The 11,377-nt window shown below is 45.0% G+C and overlaps 1 protein-coding gene across 1 annotated transcript; it reads right to left on the reverse strand.

Moving 5' to 3' along the window:
* Nucleotides 1-876: 876 nt before the first annotated feature.
* Nucleotides 877-3,051, reverse strand: LOC114636964 (putative UDP-GlcNAc:betaGal beta-1,3-N-acetylglucosaminyltransferase LOC100288842). Its single transcript, XM_028785058.1, has 2 exons — nucleotides 3,046-3,051; nucleotides 877-1,980 (listed from the first exon to the last, which is right to left on the reverse strand). The coding sequence occupies exons 1-2, from the start codon at nucleotides 3,049-3,051 to the stop codon at nucleotides 877-879; spliced, it is 1,110 nt and encodes a 369-aa protein (XP_028640891.1).
* Nucleotides 3,052-11,377: the final 8,326 nt, after the last annotated feature.

An 11,377-nucleotide genomic window follows, 5' to 3' on the forward strand; every position in this document is an offset into this window, starting at 1 on the left:
AGAGAGAGAGAGAGAGAGAGAGAGAGAGAGAGAGAGAGAGAGAGAGAACAATGTCTTGCACCAGCATGGAGGAACAAGTGGACATCATGGTAAGTGAAGTAGGCCAAGCACAAAAGACAACCACATCTTCACTCACATATGCAGTGTGAAAATGCCAAACTCAAGCCGGGCAGTGGTGGCGCACGCCTTTAATCCCAGCACTTGGGAGGTAGAGACAGGCGGATGTCTGAGTTCGAGGCTAGCCTGGTCTACAGAGTGAGTTCCAGGACAGCCAGGGCTACACAGAGAAACCCTGTCTCAAAAAACCAAAAAAAAAAAAATTAAAACAACGACAAATTGGATTCAGGCATTCAGAATGTATTCTACCTGTGTATCACTTGTATGGGTCAGTGAGATGGCTCACTGGGCAAGGATGACTACTGTCAAGTCTGATGGTTTGAGTTTCAGTCCTAGAATGCACACATTGGAAGGGAAGAACTGACTGCTCTTCTTTGTCCTTTGACCTCCATACCTGCCCTGTGAAACACACACACATCTGTGCATGTGCACACACACATACACACACAACAAATAATTTTTTAAAAAAAGTTAGAAAATATAACACTCTGTACGTCATAAAATGCTATAATGAAATTTAATGTTTATTCTTTTCTGAAAGATTTTATTTTGAAAAGTATCACACCATCCTATTTTAAATGTCTTAAACATCAAAATCAAGATGTCAAGACTGAGTACATCAGAACACTAAGAACATCTTGTGGTTTTGCTAGGTATGAATAAAGATTCAGAGAAGCTCCATATCATGGACCCAGAGAGTTGCCACCTACAATAGGAAAGCAGGAATTTAAGATAAAGACGTCTAACAGTGAGTGAATACTAATCGCCAAAATACACGGCACGGTCTTTAGCGCTCCCCGAGTGAAGATGCTTGAAGCTGTCAAGGTATGTCAGAAGCTTGCAGGAAATGAGCCCGTAGTAAGTCTCAAACAGTGAACACTCATTCCCATCATTCATTTCTTTCCATGCCAGGGAAGTTTCAGCATCTGTAGCTTCTGAGGATGTAAAAATGAACTTGTAGCAGCATCTGTTATATGTGATGTGTCTTTCCCCAGAAAACCTTGAACTGTGGATGGGTATAAGGCCCACGGACTTAGCACAGATCCCTACAAATACACCAGCGGGCACCATAAGAGGTGCTTCATTCAAAACCACGTACACCATCCGAGCCACATCTTGGGACATTATAAAGGCCTCACCACTGCAGTAGTCTGGGTAGTATTTTTCAGGGTACTCACTAAGAGGGACAAATTCTTGGCTATAGGGGTCTCTGTTAGGTATATCCTGATGAATAACTCTTCCTAAATAGATACCTTCCAGGTGGCCTTTCAGATTGAGAAGATAGTCTACCAAACCTGGTAGATTGATAAACATCTCCTCGTCAGCTTTGAGAATGAACAGGGCACTGGGACAGAAGGCCACAGCCCACTGGGTCATTGAGATGATCTTCAGGGTTTGGTTTTCAGAACTGTCCAAGAAGACCCCTTCAATTATATCATTATTCTTCTGAGACTCCGCATCTATCTCTTCCTGCGTTGTTACCAACGCTGGCATTCCCAGAGCAAACAGCGTGAGAATTGGGTAGCCTTGGACACTGGTCACACTACCCCAGGTTTTCCTGATGAGCTCCCGTCGTGTTCCATTCCCTGGGCTACTGAAGATAAGAGAGAGCAGAAAGATGGTTTTCCCATTACACACCTCCGGCTGGCTCAGGACATAATACTTGGAGGGATTACCTCTTAAAGGTTCCAGGTCCAACTTTCTTGCCTTGTTCTTGATATCGAGAATTTTCATATCTACACGAGGCAAAGTGTGTAAGAAGTACTCTTCTACAAAGTCAGCTCCAAAGAGCAAGGCATGAAAGAGTACGATGTTAAAGAGAATGAAACACCACTGGTGAGTCCGAAGGCGGCAGAGCGTCACCTAAATGATAAAAAGAGTTATGCCCCTTTAAGCTCTGCTTCCAACTCTGTTTATTCCACCGACTGACTCCTGTGTGGGCTTCTTATGGTCCTTAGCAGAACATCCTATCCTATTATTGCTTCTCTACTACTGGATGGCTGTCTCCCGGGTCATGAGATCATGTTTCCCTCTTCTCCAGTAATACAGATTCTAGCATCTGCCAGAAAGTGGACCCGAGCCCAATGTTGGATAGGGTTATATATAGGTTATGGTTATGTATATATAGTTATATGGTTATAAACTAGGTGCTATGTGAGACACTGAAGATACAAAGAAGGCTCAGGCACTGGGGACATAAACATAGTTCTTGAATGAGAGCACCTGGGTCAGTTTCCTCTCTGATTACAAAGGTCACAGACTGTTTTCCATGATGTGGTCACTTTGGGTGTCCACCAACCCCTGGTGGACATTTACATTTTAGAATAACTTTCCATTTAATCTAGCACATCTGACATGTCGGTCAATGTGGGCAGATTCCTATTATCTGCAGAGGACATTCTGGTGCACCTGTGCTTGGCTTACTCCACCTCACCGGAGAGATAGAAAGTATCTGTCTGAAAAAAAAAAAAAAAGAAAGTATCTGTCTGGAAGGGGGCATACAGAATCGTAACAGAGCTAAGGAACTTTAAAGAAATTAAAATTCTGTTTATTATAACTTTACCATTAGGAAGCAACTTAGAGAGTCACCTCCCACCGAGTGCTCGCTGTATGCCAGCGACTGTGCTACATACATTACAGTGTGCTTCGTTTAGCCCCAGTGATATCCATCTCAGATAGACTAACTTCCAAAATAAGCTTATACTTTGAACTCGGATCTGTCACCATTTAAAGTTCACTCATAACCACTGAGGAATCCTGACTCCTACTCTTCCTACACCATATCAACCAAAAAAGAAATTACAAACCAAACTAAACTTGCCTTTACAAACTGCCCTACTTGTCAATTTTCTCAGTCCTAATGATTCACATGTAGAACGACCTATTTTGATAGCTATCAAATGCTTCAGAGATGCATCAGAAACTTACCTGCATGTTGTCTGTGGGAAGTTCATGTGCCAAGGTAAGCACAGTCGGATGTCAGGACCGCTCCAGCCTGACAATTGCAGTACAGGTACTTTGAGCCTCAAACTTTGAGGATAAGGTTTCTTACCAACCCCGATGAGCTTTTGTCCCAGAATACCTGCTGCCTGCATAGGATAGGACAGTGAGTGCTTATCACGTTACAGCTAGTGAGAATCCAGAACAAAGGGGGGGAAAGCAAATCTTGTCACGTGTCCACCCAGTGTGTCTCACAGAACAGACTACTTATCGTCACGCTGTGTTCCAGGAAAAATACATGTGGAAGTCCAGAGAATCCTTCACCTACACCATGTCCACACAGCATCGCCTCCCAAGGAGAGAAAGGATGTGTGTGTGTGTCAGCATTAGTGCCTGGTACCAAGTACATGCACATGGTAAAACTGTTCTAAACACTGAGGAATACAAGTGAAGAGATCAAGTGAGTTCAAGTCCAGCCTCCCACACAGAGTGAATTCTAGGACAGCCAGAGCTATGCAAAGAAACCCTGTATCAAAAAAGAAATATAGTTTCAACCGCTGGTCTTCAATGTTCTCCGAGCTCCCAGGAGAGAGAGTATCTGGAGAGGTTTCAGTAGTTGAAGGTCCTGGTGAATCATTAAACCAACTCCAGATTCTTAAAAGATTCATCTTATACTTCTGCTCCTCTAGAACCACTCTCTTACCAACTTCTGTATCAGTCAGAGTCTCTAGAGTCACAGAACTTATGGGTAGTCTCTATACAGTAAGGGAATGTGTTGATGACTTACAGTCTGTAGTCCAACTCCCCAACAACGGTCAGCAGCAGCTGTGAATGGAAGTCCAAGGATCTACCACTTGCTCAGTCCCACAAGGCAAGCAAGCAAAGAAGAGTAGCTCACTCTTCCTTCTTCCAATGTCCTTATGTAGGTCTCCAGCAGAAGATGTGGCCCAGATTAAAGGTGTGTACCAACACACCTAGATCTGGGACTTGCCTTGGTCTCCTGGGATTAAAGGTGTGTACTGCCTTGCCTGGCCTTAAGCTTTTCATAGCCACTATGCCTCAAGATCAGGATCACAGGTGAGCCTTCCCAATTATGGATTGTATATATTTTTTTAAGTTTTATTTATTTATTATATGTAAGTACACTGTAGCTGTCTTCAGACACCCCACAAGAGGGCATCAGATATCATTGCAGATGGTTGTTAGCCACCATGTGGTTGCTGGGATTTGAACTCGTGACCTCTGGAAGTGCAGTCAGTGCTCTTAACCACTGAGCCATCTCACCAGCCCTGGATTGTATATTTCAAACTTAAAGAAGCTAATGCCTTTGGTTATCTTAATGAATTAGGTGATCTACTGTTACAAAACTTTCTACAAGTTGGGGGTAAATCGGAAAATGACTTTGCTGGCTGGTTGCTCTTAGTATCTCTGGGAAAAAAAATGATGAAGGAAAAGGAGGAGTTGTATGATAAAATCGGGCAGCTCCAGATGCAAGTAAAGAATCTAAAGGAGTCCAAGTGTGCCCTGGAAAAGAGTCTTCTCTCCGGCAGCCAGAGGGCTCCAGCTGCAGAAAATCAAACTGAAGCCCTCATTGTAAGGTTGGCTGAATTACAACAAAAACTAAAGTCTCGGCCTCAGAGGGCGTCAGCAGTTAAAGCAAGGGCATTAATTGGCAAATAATGGAATCCTGTAACTTAGGATGGAGATGTGGGGGAGGACCCTGTTGAAGCTGAGAATTTTGAATCTTCAGATTCTCAAGGGTTTGCCACACCTGAGTAAGTAGTACCCTCAACCCCACCCCTTGAAATAATGCCTTTTCGACATGAGGAAATTAATCCCTCAGAATCTGATAAAGCAGCAGTGACTTTCTCTGAGGAAAACGCCAGACAAGACAATACTGATGTTTCTCAAGGCCCACTAATAGTTGCCTCTAGACCTAGAACCAGACTCAAGGCAAAGCAGCCCCTGGAGGGGAGGTAGGAAGCGTAGTCCATGAGAGAATGCGCTGCACAACTAAGGAGCTTAATGAGTTTGCTAATTCACTCAGGCAGAAGTCTGGGGAATGTGTGTGGGATGGATGTAAGGGTGTGGGATGAAGGTGGAAGGAGCATAAAGCTAGATCAGGCTGAGTTTATTGACATGGCCCCTGAGTGGAGATTCTAGGTTTAATATGGAAGCTCCCACAGTTAAAAAAGGTGTTAGAAGTTTGTTTGAATGATTGGTTGAAGTGTTTATCAAAAGATGGCCTACTGAAAAAGAGTTGGAGATGCCTGATATCCCTTGGCTTAGTGTTGATGAAGGGATTTTTAAGGCTCAGGGGAATTGCAATGCTAGAGTGGATACCTTGTGTAAAACCTAATCCTCCACAATGGGAAGGCCCAGAAGACAAACCCTTCACGAATCCTGGTGAGAGGGGCAGCAGCACATTTGAAGAGTTTTGTTCTTGCCCTTTTCCTTGTGCCAGACCTTAGGGTTGGAGATTGTTAGTATTCTGTCTAAACTCCACCTCCACGGTTATCTGGCAACAGCCAGGTATGCTTCTCCCCACAGTTACCTGGCAACAGACAGGTAGGCCTGCCCACTATAAAAGGGGCTGCTTGCCTCCTCCTCTCTCTCTTGTTCTCTTGCTTTCTTGCCTCTAGCTTCTCTCTGTCCCCTCACCTCTCCCCCCTTGCCTTCTCCCTCTCTCCACGTGGTCATGGCCAGCCTCCACTTCTCTCCTCTTTCTCTGCCATCTTCTCTCATTTCTCTCCCCCCACCTTTGCCCTATCTCCTGAATAAACACCCCCCCTTGGAACTGTTTGGTCTGGTGTTGTCTGTTCTAAGCTGCGTGCCCAAAGTCTAACAATGATGCTGCTGCTCAATTAGATGAAGTAAATTCAATGGTTTAATTGGGCCCCACGGTAACAAGGGCCAAGTGACAGCATTGAATCTGGAGAGACAAGGTGATCATAGTTATTATAATGGACAGCATAGAAAAAAACAGTGTTTATAATGACATACCTCATAATGGTCAGCACAGGAGAGGTAAAATTTATAATGGCATGACTCATTCGGTACTGGCTAATCAGTCATGGTGTTTCCAGGTATGAAATAGATAGGAAGCCTACTGCATATCTGTTTGATCTGTATAAACAGAAAAAAATCTCAAACAAATGAAAGAAAGGCTACGTTGGATCATGACAAAAGGCAATCTCGACCAGTGAATCAATTTCCAGACTTGAGTCAGTGTGCAGACCCAGAATCCCAAGAATCAAGAGGTGGCCAGGTTCCCCTGAGGAAGGATCATGGTAAGACACCTAAAAATTTTGCTGTTAGCCTTTCTCCAGTTTTTCCCCAGAAGGACCTACGGCCTTTTACAAGGGTAACTGTACACTGAGGGAAAGGAAATAATCTGACTTTCCAGGGTCTATTGGATACTGGCTCTGAATTAACACTGATCCCAGGAGATCCCAAGAAACACTGTGGTCCTCCAGTTAAAGTAGGGGCTTATGGAGGCCAGGTGATTCATGGACTTTTGGCTGATGTCTGACTCACATTAGGTCCAGTAGGTCCCCAAACACATCCTGTGGTCATTTCCCCAGTTCCAGAATGTATAATTGGGATAGATATACTCAGAAACTGGCAGAATTCTCACACTGGTTCCCTGACCTGTGGAGTGAGGGCTATTATGGTTGGAAAAGCTAAAAGGAAGCCTTTAGAGTTGTCACTGCCAAAGAAAATAGTGTATCAAAACCAGTATCATATTCCCAGAGGAACTGCAGAAATTACTGCCACTATTAAGGACTTGAAAGATTCAGGGGTGGTGGTTCCCACATCTCCCTTTAGCTCTCCTATCTGGCCTGTGCAGAAGATGGATCATGGAGAGTGGCAGTTGACTATTGAAAACTAAATCAGGTAGTAACTCCGATTGCAGCTGCTGTACCAGATGTAGTTTCATTACTTGAGCAAATTAACACATCTCCTGGTACATGGTATGCAGCTATTGATCTAGCAAATGCTTTCTTCTCAGTACCTGTCCATAAGGACCACTAGGAGCAATTTGCTTTCAGTTGGCAAGGCCAGCAGTATACCTTTACAATTCTGCCTCAAGGATATAGTAACTCTCCTGCTCAGTGTCATAACTTACAAGGGCTCTTGCTTATTTTTCTCTTCCACAAAATGTCACATTGGTGAACACTAATGATGACATTGTACTGATTGGACCAAGTGAGCAGGAAGTAGCAACCACTTTGGACTCACTGGTAACACACATACATATCAGAGGATGGGAAATAAATCCAACCAAAATTCAGGAGCCATCTACCTCACTGAAATGCTTAGGAGTCCAGTGGTGTGGGGCATGCAGAGATATTCCTTCTAAGGTGGCCCCTCCCACCAAGAAAGAAGCACAACCTTTAGTGGGTCTATTTGGATTCTGGAGACAGCACATTCCTCACTTGGGTGTGTTACTCTGTCCTGGAAAGCTGCTAGCTTTGTGTGGGGCCTGGAACAGGAGAAGGCTCTCCAACAGGTCCAGGCTGCTGTGCAGGCTGCTCTATCACTTTGATCATATGATCCAGCAGACCTGATGGTCCTTGAGGTGTCGGTGGCAGATAGAGATGCTGTTGGGAGCCTCTGGCAGGCCCCTGTAGCTGAATCACAGAAGAGACCTTTGGGATTTTGGAGCAAAGCTCTACGATCATCTTCGGACAACTATTCTCCCTTTGAAAAACAGCTCTTGCCGGGCGGTGGTGGCGCACGCCTTTAATCCCAGCACTTGGGAGGCAGAGGCAGGTGGATTTCTGAGTTCGAGGCCAGCCTGGTCTACAGAGTGAGTTCCAGGATAGCCAGGGCTATACAGGGAAACCCTGTCTCGAAAAACAGCTCTTGGCCTGCTATTGGGCCTTAGTGGAAACTGAATGTTTGACAATAGGACACCAAGTTACCATGTGTCCTGAGCTGCCTGTCACGAGCTGGGTGTTATCAGACCCTCCAAGTCATAAAGCAGGACATGCACAGCAGCAGTCTATCATCAAATGGAAGTGGTATACACGCGATGGGGCCCCAGCAGGTCCTGAAGGCACAAGCAAGTTACATGAACAAGTTGCTCAAATGCCTATGGTTTCTACCCCTGTTATAATGCCATCTGCTGCCAAGCATGCACCTATAGCCTCATGGAGTGTTCCCTATGATCGGCTGACTGAAGAAGAGGAGACCAGGACCTGGTTTACTGATGGCTCTGCACGTTATGCAGGCACCACCCAGAAGTGGACAGCTGCAGCATTACGACCCCTTTCCGGGACAACCCTGAAAGACACAGGGGAAGGAAAATCTTCACAGTGGGCAGAACTTCAGACAGGACACAGGGTATTACAGTTTGTTTGGAAGAAGAAATGGCCAGATGTACGACTGTTCACTGACTCATGGGCTGTATCGATTGGATTGGCTGGATGGTCAGGGACTTGGAAAGATCATGATTGGAAAATTGGTGAGAAAGGCATCTGGGAAGACGTGTGTGGATAGATCTCTCCAAAAGGGCAAAGAATGTAAAGATATTTGTGTCCCATGTAAATGCTCACCGAAAGGTGACTTCAGCTGAGGAGGAGTTCAATAATCAAGTGGATAAGATGACCTGTTCTGTGGACAGTCAGCCTTCTTTTCCCAGTTGTCCCTGTCATCGCCCAATGGACACATGAACAAAGTGGCCATAGTGGCTGAGATGGAGGTTATGCTTGGTCTCAACAACATGGACTTCCACTCACCAAGGCAGACCTGCCTACAATTGCTGCTGAATGCCAGGTCTGCCAACAGCAGAGACCAGCCCTGAGCCCAGATGGCACCATTCCTCAAGGAGACCAGCCAGCAACCTGGTGGCAGGTTGATTACATTGGACCACTTCCTCTGTGGAAAAGACAACGTTTTGCTCTTACTGGAGTAGATACTTATTCTGGTTATGGATTTGCCTTTTCTGCATCTAATGCTTCTGCCAAAACCACCATCCATGGACTGACAGAATGCCTTATCCATCATCATGGTATTCCACACAGTACTGCTTCTGACCAAGGAACTCATTTCACAGCCAGAGAAGTGCGACAGTGGGCCCACAGTCATGGAATCCACTGGTCTTACCATGCTCCCCATCATCCCGAAGCAGCTGGTCTGATAGAAAGATAGAATGGCCTTTTGAAGACTCAATTACAGTGCCAATTATGTGGCAGCAGCATGGAGGGCTGGGACAGAGTTCTTCAGAAGGCAGTATATGCTTTGAATCAGCATCTAATATATGGTACAGTTTCTCCCATAGCCAGGATCCATGGGTCCAGGAATCAAGGGGTGGAAAAGGGAATAATTCCACTCACTATCACTCCTAGTAACCCTCTAGGAAAATTTTTGCTTCCAGTCCTCATAACTCTGGGTTCTGCTGGTCTAGAAGATTTGGTTCCAGAGAGGGTGTGCTCCTACCAGGAGCCACAACAAACATTCCATTGAACTGGAAGCTCAGACTTCCCCCTGATCATTTTGGGCTTCTAATGCCCTTACACCAACAGGCTAAGAAAGGAATAACAGTGTTAGGAGGGGTGATAGATCCAGATTACCATGGGGAAATTGGATTGCCTCTCCACAATGGAGGCAAGCAGGATTATGTCTGGAGTGCAGGAGATCCCTTAGGGCATCTCTTAGTACTACCACATCCTGTGATTAAAGTCAATGGGAAACTACAACAGCCTAATCCAAACAGGATGGCAAAGGACGCAGACCCACCAGGAATGAAGGTATGGGTCACTCCTCCAGGAAAAGAGCCAAAACCTGCTGAAGTGCTTGCTTTGGAGGAAATACAGAATGGGTGGTAGAGGGAAGTAGTTATAAATACACGCTAAGGACACGTAACCAGTTGCAGAAACAAGGATTATAAAGTAAAATGAATGCTTCTGCTTTATTTTGTTAAGAATATATTTGTCTTTCTTCCAATTTCTTTAACAACCATTAGTAGTTGAGATACTAAAAGAATGTTGCCAAGGGACATTGCTCCATTATACATTTACAAATGCGTTGTACGAGGAATAGTTATGTTAGGTGTATTCATGGCCTTGTTATTGTTTCATGTGGACATGAGATATTATTTGTGTCAAGTAGACAAGGGGTGGACTGTGGTGGCTATTCCTGGTTCTAAACTTGACTATATCCAGAATGAGCTACAATCCGGAACTGGAAGGCTCACCTGTGATCCTGATCTTGAGGCATAGTGGCTATGAAAAGCTTAAGGCCAGGCAAGGCAGTACACACCTTTAATCCCAGGAGACCAAGGCAAGTCCCAGATCCAGGTGTGTTGGTACACACCTTTAATCTGGGCCACATCTTCTGCTGGAGACCTACATAAGGACATTGGAAGAAGGAAGAGTGAGCTACTCTTCTTTGCTTGCTTGCCTTGTGGGACTGAGCAAGTGGTAGATCCTTGGACTTCCATTCACAGCTGCTGCTGACCGTTGTTGGGGAGTTGGACTACAGACTGTAAGTCATCAACAAATTCCCTTACTGTATAGAGACTACCCATAAGTTCTGTAACTCTAGAGAACTCTGACTGATACAAATTCCTTCTCCCTTTCCTCTTAACTCTTGTCCCTCTCTGCTTGTTGCTCTGGTTGCTGCTGTAAAACAAGGGAAACAAAGGGAAAAAAAAAAAAGCTAGGCAATGATGGCAAGGTACCTTTAGTCCCAGCACTCGGGAGAGACGGGGCAGGCAGATCTTTGAATTCAAGGCCAGCTTGGTCTACAGAGCGAGTTCCAAACCAGCCAGAGTTTAAAACCCTGTCCCATCAGACAAACAGACAATGCTTTCACACAGCAGTAAAGAGCTTCTTGCTTACCATTTCTATCTGGAGAGAGCAAAAAGGATCCAAGCTAATTAGTTGATAAGTAAAAGTGTTGCAGAGAACAGTCGTCTCCGCGGTTGAGTAACCACGTTTTGGACAGCGTTCATGTATGTGCTGTGATTCAAGCTTAGCTCACTTGGCAGCTCCTACCCAACTCCTTTACCGTATTTTGTTTTCCACAGCACTTGCTTCTTGCCGCATACTTTGTTATTTATGTTGTCTTCCTCCTACGACTAGACGTAGACCTCACGCGATTAGGGATTTGTTCAATTGTGTCAGAACCATGTTTGGGAGGTGCCAAGTGTCAATGGGCTGTTTGAATACAGATGCATGTCAATTTGGAGCCGTAGCCCTTTCTCGCCTGTGAAACTACCCTAACTTGGTGAAAAACAAGGGTAGATGAGGAAAATAAACATTGTGCAAATCTGGAAAGCCGCCTTGAAAAGAAGCGTTAGTTCAGGATCACA

This window comes from Grammomys surdaster, unplaced genomic scaffold, assembly GCF_004785775.1.
Source record: "Grammomys surdaster isolate TR1022 unplaced genomic scaffold, NIH_TR_1.0 125098, whole genome shotgun sequence".
Lineage (NCBI taxonomy): Eukaryota > Metazoa > Chordata > Mammalia > Rodentia > Muridae > Grammomys > Grammomys surdaster.